Source organism: Helianthus annuus, chromosome 15 (genome assembly GCF_002127325.2).
Source record: "Helianthus annuus cultivar XRQ/B chromosome 15, HanXRQr2.0-SUNRISE, whole genome shotgun sequence".
In the NCBI taxonomy this organism is placed as follows: domain Eukaryota; kingdom Viridiplantae; phylum Streptophyta; class Magnoliopsida; order Asterales; family Asteraceae; genus Helianthus; species Helianthus annuus.
The window spans coordinates 15885872-15904360 of NC_035447.2; the positions used below are offsets into that span (position 1 = coordinate 15885872).

The following is an 18489-nucleotide window of genomic DNA, read 5'->3' on the forward strand; positions in this document are numbered from 1 at the left end:
TGATCCGAACAGTAATGTTCACCAATCGAGTGCCATATTCGATCGAACACTACGTCGTCAATACTATACCTCAAAAGTTTGGAAAAGTGAGACGCCATGTGCTAGCCGATCGGCTGGCCCGGTCGATCGGCTGGTGTGTCCGATCGGCTGGGCTGTTCGATCAGCCTAGCCGTTCGGCCAGCAAGTCTAACCTGGTCGGCCTTTCGTCTAACACTTGGTCGTCTGGTTACTTGTCATTATATCGAGGTAGTTTGATAACGAGTTGAACTATGATACCTTCGTTCTTACCCGTCTCTCCGGCTCGGACAGGAATCACCCAAGTCCGGCCGGTGAACGGTTCGGAACGTTGGTTTAGAGTCTAACCCAAAATCGGTGAACCTTGTTCATAGAACCCGAATCTTGAACCTTTTAGCTGTTTGAATGATTAGTTAGCCGGTTCAAGCTCCGTTTCTACCGGTTTGAAGGCATTGAGTGTAAAAGAGTTGAAAGAAAGTTGGGATTCCTTCTTTCAATCCTTCACAACTTGTGGATGTTTAGATCTTTGGTAGATCTTAGCTTGTTTATGTGGAAATCGGTTAGATCTAAGCTAATCATAGTCGAATGAGGCCAAAACATGATGTTCTTCAAGAACACCATGATGACATCACCCAAGAACACTTAGATCTTGGTGATTTCACGGTTAGAATCCAAGTTTTGAAAGATAGAAAGGTGTAGAATCAAGTAATGATAAAAAACGTACAAGGATTAAGGTGGAAACTTACCGGGATTGAGATAAATCTGAGAAAAGATAAAGAATAGGAGCTGGCCGGTCAGAACTTTCCAAAAGTGGAAATGAATACAAGGACAACCCTATTTATAGGCTTCCAAAAAAGGAAAGTGGCAGCCGATCGGCCAGGGGCTCCGATCGAGTGGGCTGCTCGATCGGCTGGCAAGATGCTAGCCGATCGGCTGGCCTGTTCGATCAGGATGCCTCCTGTTCGATCCGCGACACACTTAGAGTATTTTGCGACGATTTTTGACGTTTCAATTTCGATGGACGCTGATACGAATACGATAGGGTTCCTAGTCAAATTACTTTCAGTCCCAACTACTATATCTAACATACAATCTTCTATAAGTCACGTTTCGATGTCGGTTTCGATTGAGTTCGATTGCCTTTCGAGTTTCGATTTGATTTTCGATTGATTTGCTTGAATACCACACCAAACATAAAGTAAACACGCACAAGTAACACATAAGGCACACACACACGTATAACAATACCAAAATTCGCATAATTCGAGTCTCGAGTTCGATGATTGTTAGATCGGTTTGATTGCTGATTAGTTAACTTTATCGCATTGTTACTTCCTGTCATTCACAGTCGTAACTTGGCTCGCGTTAAAACATTCGATTACCTCGATTCTTGCTGATTACAACACTTACTCCACATAATACAACTAAAACATAAAATAGACTATTTACAGTCAAAGAAAGTCAAAGTTGACTTGGACTTTGACTTTGACTTTGACATTTGAAAACACGGGGTGTTACATGAGTATCCAAGGGGAAAGGGATGTCGACCCAAAACTTTGCTCTATTATTCAAGCAATTAAGTATGTGCGTAATGGGAGTAAGGCGTTTCTAGCTTATGTAGTAGACCTCAACAAAGGCACTTCAAGGCTAGAAGATGTTAAAGTCGTTAACGAGTTTTCGGATGTGTTTCCGGAAGACTTACCGGGACTTCCTGCCGTATGATGTTATACCATGAACGGGTCAAACAAAAGAATGTTAGTATTAGTCTTAAAAGAGAACAGGAATGAAAATGATAAATAGTATGGTTATCGTGTTTGTTGGAAGTCAGAATTCTATGTTAGTATGATGTATTCATATATAGATGATAATAACTCGTTGTTTTGTTATAGGTAAAGTTCCAATTTAAATGGCCACGCTACGCTCGGAACGAAGACGCTCCGTATCGCTCTCAACGTGCTTCCGAACTTAACTTGTGTAAATTGGTCAAAATGTTTTGGATATTACGTAGTTAATGTTTAGTTGTCAAAAATTATCTTAAGACTTGTGTTTTATAGTTTTGTAAGGTGATGGAAGGTTTGCAACTAGAATTTAAATGGACGTTTGTAACTTTGGTTCTAGTTTTCAAGTAACGTGCAAAAGTTTAAATTGATTGTAAATTTTATTAATATAAAAGGCGATAAATAACGGGAATGTTCGACCGTTCGGGTCAGGTCCAATACCATACCCCATCATGTCCCCCAGTCTAGTGTTGCTCCCGCGTGCAAGGGGCACTAGACTTATTAAGAGTGCTCAGAAGTGAATAATGTGAGTTTTAGGTTTACCTATCGCCCGGGTGTGGGGAAGTTGCTGGCCACGCTTGTTGCCTTCGTCTTTAGCTGTGAGAGGAGATAATGGAGCAGTGAATAGCACAAGACTGTTCATTGTGGAAATTGGTTGGGCAAACCTGGTGCATTACCTTGAGCATGTCAAGGTTGCGCGTATGCGGTTAGGTCCCGCGCATGAGCCTTGGAACAGGCTGAGTTTTGGTGGTTGAATGCGTGTGTGGCCCGACGCATGTATGACTTACGCGGCAATATGAGACCATACCCCTTCAGTATCATTAACTGCAGTAAGCAAATACTGAACAAAAGATGGAGCAAAGTAAAGATGTCGATGTAATTCTTTCAAATGTCTTTACAACATATTCGTTTTATTCTTAAAGTCTAAATTTTTGCTTACAGTTTTATTGTTTTTCTTGTAATACTAATGCAGGGTGAAAACCGAATTCCATCAACAACAAAATCACGAACTTGAACAAAGGTTAGTAAGAATATTTGTTTACCAAATTGCTACTCTCGTTCTGTTATAGGATATGAATATGAATATGAATGTTAGGATAAACTAATTAATCTCGTGATCAACACTTTGAATTGAATTCTTATTTCAAGAAATGAACCTAAACACTTTGGTTAATGAGAGGAGCAGAACGTGTTGATCAAAACAACCATTGTAATGATGGTTCAAGGAGTAGGTTCTAATGAGTTTCATTTGCAAGTGGTTAGCTCCACCATCGAAAATTATAAAACCATGATTTTTATTTGAAATTGCACCATTGTCAACCACCACATATAATTGTAACACAGAAACCTTTCAAAGAAACACAAACATAACAAAAGCTATAAGCTTTTAGTTACCCCCACGGAGACGAAGGACAAGGTGGAGGGTGGACTCTTTCTGAATGTTGTAGTCCGCAAGCGTGCGTCCATCCTCAAGCTGCTTACCCGCAAAGATCAGCCTCTGCTGGTCCGGTGGGATGCCTTCCTTGTCCTGAATCTTCGCCTTCACGTTGTCAATCGTATCAGAGCTCTCCACCTCAAGCGTTATAGTCTTGCCAGTCAAAGTCTTCACAAAAATCTGCATACCACCACGAAGACGAAGCACCAAATGGAGGGTGGATTCCTTCTGGATGTTGTAGTCAGCAAGAGTGCGACCGTCCTCAAGTTGCTTGCCAGCAAAGATGAGCCTCTGTTGGTCCGGTGGGATCCCCTCCTTGTCCTGGATCTTGGCTTTAACATTGTCGATGGTATCGGAGCTTTCGACTTCCAAGGTGATGGTCTTCCCGGTCAGAGTCTTAACGAAAATCTGCATACCACCTCTGAGGCGGAGCACCAGATGGAGGGTGGATTCTTTCTGGATGTTGTAATCTGCCAAGGTACGACCATCCTCAAGCTGTTTTCCAGCAAAGATCAATCTCTGTTGGTCTGGTGGGATCCCCTCTTTGTCTTGGATCTTGGCTTTAACATTGTCGATGGTATCGGAACTTTCAACTTCCAATGTGATCGTCTTCCCGGTGAGAGTCTTGACAAAGATTTGCATCCCTCCTCTAAGCCTGAGCACAAGATGGAGTGTGGACTCCTTCTGAATGTTGTAGTCGGCTAAAGTACGGCCATCTTCAAGCTGTTTACCAGCAAAGATCAATCGCTGCTGGTCAGGTGGGATGCCCTCTTTATCTTGGATCTTAGCCTTGACATTATCAATGGTGTCTGAGCTTTCAACTTCCAAAGTGATTGTCTTTCCGGTTAAAGTCTTAACAAAGATCTGCATCCCACCCCTCAGCCTGAGCACAAGGTGAAGAGTTGACTCCTTCTGGATGTTGTAGTCAGCCAAAGTACGGCCGTCTTCAAGCTGTTTACCGGCAAAGATAAGCCTCTGCTGGTCTGGTGGGATCCCTTCTTTGTCCTGAATCTTGGCCTTGACATTGTCAATTGTATCAGAACTCTCGACCTCAAGAGTGATGGTCTTCCCGGTTAAAGTTTTCACGAAAATTTGCATTCCTCCTCTGAGCCTGAGTACAAGATGAAGGGTTGACTCCTTTTGGATGTTGTAGTCGGCTAAGGTACGGCCGTCTTCAAGCTGCTTTCCGGCAAAGATCAATCTTTGCTGGTCTGGAGGGATCCCCTCCTTGTCTTGGATCTTGGCCTTAACATTGTCAATTGTATCAGAACTCTCGACCTCGAGAGTGATGGTCTTTCCGGTTAAAGTTTTCACAAAGATCTGCATCTGGATAATAAAAATACAAACAGATTAATACCCAAAACAATAAATTATACCACCAAAAACTTAAATCAGATCGGCTGGAATGTTAAGCAAACAAAATTATAAACTACCGAGTAAAAAGCACTGTAGAAACCGATTATTAGTCTGGTTTAAAACGATTACACATATTGACTATTAGAATCAATCATTATATTATATCTAAATCATATCATCAAACTAACAAACACGAAAGTAACAATTCGTATCTGTCTTGTTAAAAACGATTACACAAAAAAAAATTAATCATCAACAATCTTCGAACGATCCAAGAACAACTGATATGAAAAGACTAAAATTATCCAGAGACATTCGTCAAATCAATTACTATTCATCAAATCATATCAATAAGGGTTCCGAGTAGGTTTATACAAGAAATCGATCACACAATTTCACATCTAAATAAATCACACTAACAATCATCAAACGATCAACAACAATTCGCATATAAACAACTAGCGAAATCTACAATAAGACAAGAATCCGTCATGTATAAAACGACTACTGGTAGAATTACCAGAATCAATTATACATCTAAAATTCTAAACAATCTCTTCCTTATCATGTTCATCATATAGTTGCAAAAAAGAGAGAGAGAGAGAGAAATCAATCACACAATTCCACATCTAAACAGATCAAACTAACAATTCAACAACAATCATCAACTGATCCAATAACAACTCGTATAAACCTACGATTGGCCAGATCTACAATCAACCGATCCAATAACAACTCGTATAAACCTACAATTGGCCAGATCTACAATAAAAAACGAATCCGTCTCGTTGAAAGCGATTACTCATAGATTACGAGAATCAACCACAAAATTTCACATCTAGATAGATCTAACAACACATAATAATCAAGAAGAGAAATATAGAGAAAAGGATGATAGATACCTTGAAAGATATGAAGCAAGGATAAGAATATGAGAGAAGATTGCTTTGGAATTGTTGTTAATTGTGATGATGATGAATGAATGAAAGCGGAAGAGATAAGAAGGTGAATTTATAGGATGATGAAGAAGAGGCGGTCACGGATTGAATATTAATGTTACGTAGGTGGTAGGAGACCAACAAATGGTATCGTGACACGTGTACGGTGAGAGTCAATGAGGGGGGTTCGTTGTTGTGCACCACACGGTAGGTAGGGCATGGAATCTAGAAACGGAGCGTAGCTTCTGGGTTACCGTTGCCGTCTTAGACTTTCTTTTTGGTGACTTCCTTAAGTTTTTAAGTTTTGAATAATATATTCATGCCTGATGCCTTGAGCCCGATTCAAGCGTAACGTCAATGACATTAACGACATTAGACATAGATAAAAAAAGTATGTCTCGGACGTTGCAATGTAAAGTCGTAAAAGTAATTTAGACATTAACGTTGTTAAGCATAGATAAAAAAAAAAGTATAATAATGCGTCACACGTTAAGGTGTAAAGTCGTAAAATTAGTTTAAACAAAGAATATATCAAGTTATTAAGTAGAAAAAGGTTGGAAGGAAAGCCATTAGACATAGACAAAAAACGAGTATGTTTCGGGCATTGCAATATAAAGTCATAAAAGTAATTAGACACCGGATTAAAAGTTGTAAAAGTAATTTAGACATTGACGTAGTTAAACCTAAAAAAGTATAATAATGTGTCACATATTGCGTTGTAAGGTTGTAAAAGTAATTTAAACAAAAGAGATGTGTGAAGTTATTAAATAGAAAGGTTTAGGTGTCAAAGTTGTCAATTAACAAAAGTTAGAAGTGAATGTTTTACTTGGTGTTTCATGTCAAAAGTTGTAAAGTTATATTTTAAAGTTAAATGTCATTTTAGTCACTATGGTTTAAACTATTTTACCAGTATGGCCCACTTGCCTCTTGGTAATTCTTCAATTGTCTAAGTTTTGTTTGCCTTGAGGGCTTGTATCTCTTTCTTCATTGCTTTTCTCCATTTCTTATCTTGTTCAGCTTGTTTAAGGGCATGTTTGGCTAAGCTTTTTGAACCAACTTATTGATTTATTGGCTTTTTCAAAAAGCCAATAAGTCAAAATATTGTTTGGCTAATTGAAAAGTCCTTTTCAAAACAACCTTTCAGTGGGGAGAAAAAGTCATTTTTGAAAAGTCAGAAATTTGTGACTTTTTAGAGCTTTTCAACACAATTACAAATTTACCCCTTACCAAACAACTTTTTTACCCCCTACCAAACAACTTTTCAATATGAAGAATGTTCTTTTTAGTAATTTTAGTTTTTCCCACCCAATAAGCTAATCCAAACACTTTTTTAAAAACTCCTTTTCAATAGGTCATAAGTCAAAAAATCCTTTTAATAAAAAGTCATTTTTAAGTTAAACTAGGGTTAAGAACCGCCCGCGTTGCGGCGCGAGTACATCGTAAACATTGAATGAATTAGTCCAGACGTTATATGATACATTAACCATATGAAAACACACATTTCGACGTATCCAAGTGAACTCAATGTAACTTGTATAAGCATTGTGGTTGGATCAAACGTAAAGTAAATCAAATTCATATCGAACAATCATAACATATTATATGTGACCCAACTCATACATAAAAAACGTAACGGGTATGAAGGAAAATATGCACATGTAATCGAAAGGGATTAATTAGAGCTTTCGAAAAAAGGAGAGAAAAAGAAACCATAATTTGACTCCACTCGGTTCGAAACAAACTTTACGAAACATACATAAAATAAACACGAAAACATATTATATTTGACCTGAATTATTTCCCAAAAAAAGTTTACATCGAAACGTAGAACAACTTGAATTTATACCAAAACGTACATAAAAATATGCACGTAAAAATGGTTTCTTTAAACGAAAACGTATTATATTTGATCTGACTCGTCTATAAAAAAATTTTACATCGGAATGTAGAACAAATCATATTTATACATACCCATACATAAAATATGCACGTAAAAAATAGTTTTTAAGTAAAGGAAGTACAGGGGTAAACCCCGAAACAAAATATGAGTAAAAAATTTAATAGGTTAAAAACGTTCGTAAAACAATGTCAAGCAGTACCAATGCCATAACGACATCGACTCTCAACATCGTAAAAATAAAATAGATAAAATGGTAAAAATTACACTAAACGAAAAGCAGACTAAAATCGTTGAACCACGTACACCCGTTACAGTGTGTTAATGCGAAGAAATTAACCAGAAACATAAAACGTAGAAAATAATAACTTAGTCGATCTAGGACTTGCCCGTTGCGGCGAACTTTTCAAAAGAGAAAAAATGGACGCGCTGCGACATGTCTGTTAAATATGAAAAAATAGAGCAAAAAACATTAAACCTCACATGCACGCTACAACATGTTAACTCATAAAATTCAGAACAAAACGTAAAACGAAAAACTTGCGAAAGATAAAAAGTATGGGGACCAAAGTTGTAGATATTAAAGTGTTGTGTTAAATTATAAAAGATGGAAAACTTTGGGTTAAAAGTAAAAAAAATAAAAGTGGTCAAAATATAACATATGAAATGTTTGGGTTAAAAATGAAAAATCAAGTTTTTTTTTTTTTTTTTGAAATACTCCCCAAGCACATGTTACAACTCATCTAAGCAAAATATAGTTTCTTATTTATAGTGGAATGGAATGGAATAATAAGCTTAGCCAAACAAGCCCTAAAAGTCTTGGGCTCATCATTAATACTGATTGCCGCTAACAAAGCTTTGTGTGCATTAGTAACTTTTTTTATATAGGAAATAAAGTTATCTTGGTTGGTGGTGGGTAGTGCTTGGTCGCAAGTGAAAAAGAAACGAGCTAATATTGAGTATCGGGTTGTGTTGGGCTGATAAAATAAAAATAAGTCAAAATTGCACCTTTCGTCCTTTATGTTTCAGGGTTTCTACATGCGCTGTCCTTTAAGTTTAAAAATTACACTCTATGTCCTTTATGTTTGCAACCTATAACAGGCGGTGTCCTTTCTTATCAACCCAGTTAACTTTTGATGTTAAAACCCCTCACGTGCACGTCACGTGAGGGTATATTCGTCTTTTTCCCCCCATTAAATATCTCTGAACCTCCATTTATTAACTATTCATCTTTAATCAAGAAGAATAATTAACCCCCAACTGCTCATTTCCCATTAACACCAAATGCTCATCCCCCTTTGAAATCCAACGACGAATTCAAGCGATCAAGCCCTAATTCACACGCGATGAGTTAAGGATTCTACATTCGAGAGACATTAGACCAGCGGGATGTTAATGAAATTTATGGTGAGTAGCTGATATTTTAGAATTGTAATGATCAAGCCCTAATGCTTATTTTTTGAATGTCTTTTTTGAAATGCAGAGGTGTATGATACCCTTTTTACTGCTCGGTTGCATCATGGTGGGATTTTCATAGAACTTCCTGGTAGACAGCATGTTAATGGTAAGCATGACTTCATCGATCTTCTAGACAGTGACAGGTTCTCAGTACACGAGTTGGATATTGCGATGATAATGTTAGGTTATGAAGAAGGTTCTACTATGTACTATCATTTTTTAATACCAGGAGAGAGTTTAGATAGTGGTCTTCGTAGCCTTGCTTGTGATGCTGATGTGATAGAACTTTTAAAATATGTCCCTGAACATAGGGTTGTACATTTTTATACTGAACATGGTAATACAAATGTTAACTACAATAGATCAGGGGTGGTTATTGAAGAAATCAATGAAGAACAATTGGTTACCAATGGGTTAAGGGTTCTACGGTTGGGATGGCATGAAGTGGGCCAATCAAGTGGTGTACAACAGGAAGTTTTAGCCATAACAAATTATGAAAAGGATGCAGATGTAGATGATAAGGCTGATACTAATGTAGATGATAATGTTGATAGTAATGTAGATGATAATGCTGATGGTAATGTAGATGAGGGTGCTAATGTAGATGAGGGTTTAAATGAAGATGAAGGTGATCAGGGTGGTAATCCAGGAGACTTATTAAGATTGTTAAATATGATAAGAAAAGAGTTAGGGCAATTTGTCAAGGACAAATGCCAAAGTTTGAGGTTAAGGAAGATGGTACACAGGTTTTGAAAGATGAGGGACCAGTTGTGGAAAAGAGCCAAAATGAAAAAGTAAATGTTGGTGGTAGGGGAAAAAAGACAAATCCCCACCAATATCTATGTCCATGGGTCCTTTTAGTCTCAAAAGATGGAGATCAGGAATCTTGGATTGTCAAGACTTTGAATACAGTTCACAAGTGTGTTAACTGCAGGGATTTGTATGCTTGCACTTTAACATTCCTTTCTCTTCAAATGTTGGAGCAGATTGAAGAAAATCCAGGAATACCAGTCAAGGCTGTACGGGAGCAGTTTCAGAGGAAATTTGAAGTGAATATCTCTAAGATGAAAGCCTACAGAGCCAAAATAAAGGAAAGAGACAGGTTCAAGGGGATTACAAGACACAATATACTTTGTTGAGGTCATATGTGGAAGAACTGTGCAACACAAACCCCGGGTCAACTGTTCATATTGAGGTTAAACATGTGAGAAATCCGGATGACACCACAAGAGTCTGTAAAAGGATATATGTATGCTTGGGTGGTTTGAAACAGGGGTTTAAGGCCATAGGGAGGCATATGTTAGGGTTGGATGGAGCTTTCATGAAAGGTTAATATCCGGGTCCAGTGTTATCTGCTGTTGGTGCTGACCCAAACAACAACATATATCTTGTTGCTTATGCAATAGTGGAGGCTGAGAATCTTAGCTCATGGACCTGGTTTCTTCAATGTTTGGGTGATGATTTGGATCTGGGCAGCAACTCACACTTCACATTCATTAGTGATAGACAAAAGGTATGTTTTCTACACTATTATTGTTACTAGCTGATTACAATATATATTTTGAAGTTGTCTTTGATTTTGTTTTATTAGGGTCTTATGGCTGCCATACACAAACTGTTCCTAATGGCTGAACACAGGTTTTGTTTAAAACATATTCATGAGAATATAAAGCTGTCACATAAGGGTAAACTTTACAAGGATAAGCTTTGGAAAGCAGCTAAGTGTACAACTATTGTTTAGTTTGAAGAGGCCATGGAGGAGTTGAAGGCATTCAACAAAAATGCTCATGCCTAGTTGTTAAAAATACCACCTCAACATTGGACCCTATCTCACTTTTCAGGTTTGTAAAACTGTCTTTTTGTATAGTTGTTAATCTATTTGTTGATCCATTGTTATCCTCACACAGGCAGGGCTGTGTCTAACATGCTGATGAACAACATGTGTGAGTCTTTCAACAGCAAGATCATTGATGCTAGGGATAAGCCAATAATATCAGCATTGGAGTATATTAGGGAGTATCTCATGAGAAGAATTGTCACCATACTGATGGTCTAAGAAAGAACTGAAGGACTCCTAACTCCCTATGCACAAGAGACATTGGAGGAAATAAAAAAAGTGGCAACCAGGTATTCTGTGCAGTGGACTTGTGATGATCAGTATTAGGCCAGCGGGAAAAGTCAATGTGTAGTTCATGTGGACAAGATGGGATATATCGGGCATACCTTGTAGACATGTTGTGGCTACCATATGGTTTATGGCAACCAATGGTAAGCAAGTTGGATGTTTAGAAAGTTGGGTGAATCCCTTGTATAGGTTAGACAACTGGAAGAAGGTGTATAGCTTCAAGGTCAACCCAATCAGTGGCATGTCTATGTGGCCCAAGTTAATGGTTCCTACAACTCTAAAGCCACCTAAACATAAAAAACAAGCAGGTAGGCCTAAAAAAGCTAGGAGGAAGTCAGCTGTTGAAATGGAGGATATGACAAAGGGTGGAAAGCTATCAAAGAAATACGCAGTTCAGACTTGTGGAAATTGCAAGGGGAAAGGCCACAACAAGAGGTCATGTTCAAAAAAACCAAGTGAGGGCGGTGCCAAAGTCAAGACTGCAGTTGTGTAACACCTCGAAAATTTACGTCCTATAATGTATTGACACTTGTCATAAGCTTGAACGTGCGAAAGAATACTCTAGAGGGACTAAAGTTGACAAACATGGAAAGTATGTGAATTCAAGGGTTCAAAATGTCAACAAGGGATAAATATACTTTACAGTAACCCTACATGATGCTCATACCTTCAAACGAATAAATCATGGATCATACGGAACTAAATATGAAAGAAAGTGAGAGATTACAAACTACAGGGGTTAAATGTGTCAACATGTTTAAGTTATACCTCTGAGTGAACTTTTAGCAAACCCGAAGCTTTGTAACGGTGAATTATACTCACTAGAATGCACGATAAAAATTTCATAAAGTTTTGTTATAAAATGAGAAAGTTATGACCAAATTCGTACATGAGGGGTTAAAGCGTCAACGTTGAAAGTTATGACTTTTCGGGTAATAACAAAGTAACCGAGGACTTAACAAGATGGGTAAAAGTCTCGAGGCCCTTATACGTAAATAAGAAGGGCTCATAATGCAAGAAATACCCTTCCAAAGAGCCAAGAGCCAACCTGCAATTATTGAAAGATTTGAAATCTGTCAGAATGATTTAAGCGGGCCGCGTAAGCCTTGTTAAGGTCTTACGCGGGCCGCGTGAGACGCCCAGATACAGAAAAGTGAGACAGCAGCACTGTTCAGCCTTGTAACCGACTTAGATCAGTCTTTTCACCAGTATGGGTGACCCCTACTTGCTTTTTAGACCTTAGGGACACTTGTGGATGATCCATGGTCAGTAGTAGACTTGTTTGGCAATGATCTATGGTGATTTATACACTATATAAGGCCTTCATGTTACAACTTGTGATCATTCATCCCATCTGCTTTCTTGGAGCTTCTTGGAGCATAAGAGCAGACCCAAGCCATTCCTAGTCGTGCATTAGACTTTGGTAAGTATGGTTAACCTTTCTTAGTTGAGTTTCTACTTAGTTTTAGCTTAAAAGTCAAACCGTCGTAATTAACGGTTGACTTAATGATTAATCCTTAATGGTCCAGTGATTAATCGAATCAAAGGTAGTTATAAGTTGGTAATCATGTGGGCCTTAAACCCTCAAAAGGGCACCCTCTGATTCCCACTCTAACTAGATCAAATGTCGGGTCAAAGTTGTTTAGAAAAAGTCAACAGAATGCTAATTTATGAATTAGCACATAATTAACAATGTAGAAGGCATGTAACCTATTTTATCACTCATATAACTTGGTAATAAGTATTATAACTGGTCTAAGCTTGTTTGATCCGACAATTTTCTGGTTAGACCCGGTTCGGAACCGAAAGTCGAAAAACTTTGACTTTTGCTTTGACTTCAGTTCTGACCCGTTTTAGTAGAGTCTAGAAATGCCTTAGGACTTTCTTAGGACCAGGTTACATGATAGTATAACCCTCTGTGACTGGTTCATTGATTGTCCACTTCGTTTACAAGTTTCCGTTAAATGCTTAAACGTTGACCATAATGCCCTTTTAACCATAGAACGAGAATTTTGGAAATGTGAAAGGACAAAAATCTTCGTTACTGATTTATAAACATGTCCCAAAAGTTTCATAACGGTTCGAGGTCCAGAATAGGAGTTATGCTAAATAGCGCAATTAAGAAACTTTAGTTAATTAAACGACGCACTTAGCATAAAGCCTATCTAAAACCCAATTTCGACACCAAACCTTTTACACACTGATGTAATATAATATTTTGAGATTTTTAAAGTTTTTTAATTATTTTTAACCTGCTCATAACCTAAGGTTATGGCATTGATTCGGTAAATACCGATTATACCCTTTTCGGGCATAAAATGAGTTCTACATGGTATTTTAACACCAATCCAATTGCTACTAATTTTATATAATAAATAAAGTATTTTGAACTATGAAACCTGATCGGAAAACTCAGATTTCCTGTTTAACCCGGAAATCGCTTAAAATGGCTTTTTACGCGTAGTAAACGCCTAGTATAGGTCTAAAACCATTTTGTCATAAAAAGACTTAATACCTACTGATGTAATTTGTTAAAGTAAGTGGTTTTACTGATTACCTCACACCCGAACATCAGAATTATAAATAAACTCTTTTATAATCTTTGAAATGACCAAAATACCCCTACGGGGCGTATTATGGGATTAAACTCGTTTTGGGCATAATGGAAGATATCCTACTGATATCACAACATATTTAGGGCATATTAACTTAGAGAACCTGTATAGGACTCTTACGGTTACCCGTTACGCTAACTACGCGTCCGGTTCGGTTTATGTAACTAGTTTGCATAAATTAGCCGAAACGGGTCAAACCTTGTTGTTTTTATCTCAAAATCCAGAATGTGGTTGGATTACCCATATTATACAAGTCTTCAAACTTGTTGGGTCTAAATCACATTCTATTCCGGTCTTCGCTTAATCGTGCGTTTGAACCGTATCTTTCGTTAAAACTAACCGGTCTAAGTTTAGGCTTAATTAAAGACCCGTTAGGATTCTAATAGATTATTATAAACCTTCGTTCCAGAATAGGAGACCCGGTAAAAGCTACACGCACTTGCTATTTGTGATTAATACTTGCAAAGGTAAATACTTTAACTTAATTTCCTTTATACGGGCTTGGGGTACGATATATAAAATACCGCTTGGTCCAGCATTAAATCTTTAATCGATTAGAGGTTAAATCATTGATATGCTCCGTTTTGAAATGTTTTGTTGCTTAAAGCCTTCGGGAGGTTAATGACCATGTCCCGGATATCCTTGGCATCATCTTACGAGATGGCCACGACCTGAGCACGGGGTATAGGCGTACACCCGTCAGTGCATAAATGAATAAATAATGTGGTGTGTCTATTGATCTTTAACCCGGTCTACGGATCGGGCTACTGAACGCATAAGGAACATGTAATTCGTTTACAAGTATTATATTCAAATAATTATCCCAAGTTATAAAAGTTTGTGCCACGTGCATTCAAATCAATTTTATTAAACTTTTCAAAATGAGTCGGTTGAATGTATTTACCAGTGTAAACTGACGTATTTTCTCAAAAAGGTTAAGTGCAGGTACTACGCGAATGATGACTGTCGTAAGGGTCAATCAAAAACCTAAATAAGCTACGTAGATAGCGTAAGTAGGGTATCGTATCCACGGGGAATTTGTGGTCAGTGTCACGTTTTCAACTAAGAACTAAATTAACTAGATTGGGGGTTTTGTGAATTTGATTATAAAAACTAGAAAGCTAATTAATAAAGTTGTAATCAATACGAGAAAGAATAACCTCTACCCGGAATCCCAATTACCCGTTTAACATCAAAACCTGTTTACCGATTCAAAACACCACATAGACATGGCCTCAGAATTAATGAATCTGATTAGTTATCAAGGATAGTTTTTAAGATTCACTATGCCACCTAATAACCCGTTCAATTGTATCAACTACCCGCCAATTTACCAACCCGCTAACAACGCAAGAAAGTTGCCAATACGCTTAATAAACGACAAATAATTCAAACACAATAAACGTTTACCAAGAATCCAACACGAGTGGTCAAGCTGTACCAGTTATACGAATCCGCAACCAAGAATTAATGCAAAACAATGTAAAAGTTCATCCGAGTAGAAGTTACAAGAGGTTTAGCCGCACATGGTTGTCATACTAGCTTCGGTAATGATTCGAGAATTGCAAAACATGAAGTATCGATTTGAATGATGGCGTCTGATGGAAAATGGTGATCTACGTTCGTCCAAAACCTGATTGCCGGCTGTTTGTTTCAGAAAAATCGCCAACAACCCTAAAAATCCCATCGTATCGATTAAAAACCTTTTCTTCTCGGCACCTTGGCCCGCGAGTCGCGATAGAACACACATATCACCCCGCGTATCGCGGGGACAAGTATCTGGGCCGGCTTCATTTAACGTCCTCAGGCGTGTCGCGGAGCTAACCAACTCCTGTTCCGCGTATCGCGGGACTGCCCCTGTTGACTTTTTCCAGTTCAGCTCCATATGTTGACTCGTCAGCTCCTTAAACCTTCATTATTCCCTGTTTTAAGCCCTGCTAAACACAAACATCAGTATTCTATAAGTAACCTAACTCCTACCACTTAACGTATGCAACGAACTAACAATCGACACTTAACACAATAAACTATGCCTATTTTAACTTAACATCACATCCCCACACTTATCTTTTTTCGTCCCCGAAAAATTATTCGCAATGGAATCACAATCAAAACAAATGGCTTTCGATATATTCAATTATATTATTAGACAAATCTAACCACACGTTAAACCAAGATTGTGAATATACGATCCACTTAAACCCAACCGCCGGTTTCTAAGCCCTTATTTTCGATCCATTAAGTTCAAGTAAGATATAGTTATCTATGGATCCCACACTCAAAAGACTACGATTCCACCTATTCCCATTTCAGGCTTATGAGATTAAAAGCTATTAAATCTACCATCTTATATAAAAAACTCTTATGTTAGTCCGATTAAACCTTATGATGGAAGAATGGATGATATTGCGAGCTTACATGCTTTTGTATACGATCAGTTTAGCGGACATACGCCACACGAGTCACCATCCCCATGGTTAATGCCATAAACTTCACGTTTTTTTTTTACATGTGCTCAGGTGAATGGATGGATGGAATGATTTTTTTTCTTTTCGGGCGCCACACTGTTTCGGATTTGTTTTCACAAAAAGAAACAGGTGTGCCAGTTTAATCGGAGAAACTTATAAGTTTTTTACTTATGACGTACCCCTTATACCTTCCACAGTCTCAGTTTTACCATAGCTCCTAAGGCGGGAACCCACAAGACTCCTATTTTTAAGTTGTTTTATATCAAGCCTAAGGAACTTTTAACCGGCTGGGCCTATCCACATATCCTAAATTAGACGTGTGACCGATTATTTATTATCTCATATATATAGTAATCGAAAAGCCACTGATTCAATTACACCTATCATTTTCCATTTTGTGCAAAAACCTTCACGGGACATTTTCTATTTTTCTTTTTTTTTCTTTTTTTTTTAACTATGACTGAACTACAATGACACGACACCTAAACTAAACGCTAGTTTCCCCCTCCCCACACTTATTTCCTTCATTGTCCTCAATGAAGAAGGAAACTATGACTCAAACAAACTGAAAATAAAAATAGAAATAAAAATACAACAACAACAAATGGAACAGACTCCCCTGATTTCCTTGCCACTCTGCATCTGTCTAGTTCCACGCCTTCCAAAACGCCTCGCACTCCAATCATAGTTCCCCAGCCACATACGACCCATTACTAATTCTCGCAACATCACCAAACATAATCATAGCATAATAAATATATATATATCAGCCCAACCGGTTAACCCTTACAATTTTCCCCAAAGATGTCGAATATCAAGTTAAGTACAGACCATCATCAGTTAAAACAAAATAAAGGGAAAAAAATACAAAAGATAACCAAAATCACCGGCGCTGATACTGCTAGAACCATCTACTCATCATCACCATCCCTCTGCAGCGGCTGATGTGGCGGAAACCAATCTGGGATGGGAACCTGCTGCTGCTCCAACATATACCTCATCATGTTCGACTGCATCCTAAACATATCCATCACACTATCATAAACCGTCTCCAGTGTCAACGGATCAGGCCGCGGAGGCCTCAATGGATGCTGTGGTCTCGGCCTCTCAAGTCGAGGAACAATAACTTGACGCCTCGTGGAATGCCCAGCCTGCATGGCCTCAGACGCCGGCGTTCCCCCTGGTGGTAATACTTGCGGTGACATCTTCACCGGCTTCCATCTAATCGGATCATCTAACTCAACCACCCCTGTCAACTTCAAATCCTCTACATCGAACGGCCCAGTAGCCGGCCCCTCCGTCAAATGCACCTCGGGGTATCGTGCAAACACATCGGTTGCCATCGCAATCCGAGTAACGTAAGTTCCTAACTCCAACTCTGCACCTTGCCTTCGTCCTTTCGCAAACTGTGATAGCAAAATCGTACCCAAATTCGCCTCCTTCTTCAACACCAAGCAGTACAAACAGAAAAGATCCATAGTGTTCACTTTATCCTGCCCACTCTTCCTTGCCAGCAACGTGCACGCCAAAATCCGATGAACATATCTCAGAAATGGATCCCTTATCGACTACTCTACTGCCTCCCCTGACCAAACACTATCAGCAATAGTGTTCCAGAATAATGCCAACTCAGACTCCAACACATACTCTGTCCGATAATCCTTCTTCTTCTTGCACGACCCACGTAATGCACTCTGAAATAATTCTCCCTCAGCATAAAAACCAACCGCGCGTGCAAACTGCTCCGCACTCCATACATAGTGATGTCTACCTAAGCTGAACGACAACGTGTAAGGCTCAAAATATCGATCCATGTCATATTTAAACGTGGAATGAAACTCCGTTGTCAGCTCATCGTACTGCGGATCATTGCATCTTAGCGCGTCTAACCATCTCGGGCCCATGAATTGCTCCATTCTTTGCCTTTCCCCCATGGCTTCTAACATTTCCCAGTTGAATGTTCTATGCTTATACAACTGCATTGTACAAAACTTATCCCTTCGCGCTAATTCATATGTGCCCAGTTCAAAATCCAAAAGCGTATGATTCCGTAACACCCTTTGATCTACCAGAAGGATTGGTGTTTCCGGCATAGGAGGATTTTCCGGCCCACTGTATCGAATCGGTCCCCGTATTCTCTTCCTTTTCTTTGACCCGGTGCGACTAGATCCCTCATCCGACATCCTGTCAAAAAGAAACCACATTACACAATTAATACCATGTTGTCGAACTTGTAACCGTATAGCATTTCATTCGCGGTTACAAGTTTCAATCGAATGCCGACTTGTCTTGGAAAATCATTTAAATCGGCCAATCCGTTCGAATGGAGATTGAGTACGAACGGACCGACCGACCATGAAAAATCCATTTTCTAACTCGATTTTATCTCTTAACAATCAGAATC

General features: G+C 38.6%; 1 protein-coding gene and 1 pseudogene across 1 annotated transcript; one reads left to right on the plus strand and one right to left on the minus strand.

Annotated features, from left to right (window-relative positions):
- Positions 1-3069: 3069 nt before the first annotated feature.
- LOC110911082 lies at positions 3070-5640 on the minus strand (annotated as a pseudogene).
- A 5429-nt stretch (positions 5641-11069) lies between these two features.
- LOC110913462 lies at positions 11070-11495 on the plus strand. The gene has a single exon (XM_022158292.1). It carries the CDS (start codon positions 11070-11072, stop codon positions 11493-11495), a length of 426 nt encoding a protein of 141 aa, XP_022013984.1.
- Positions 11496-18489: the final 6994 nt, after the last annotated feature.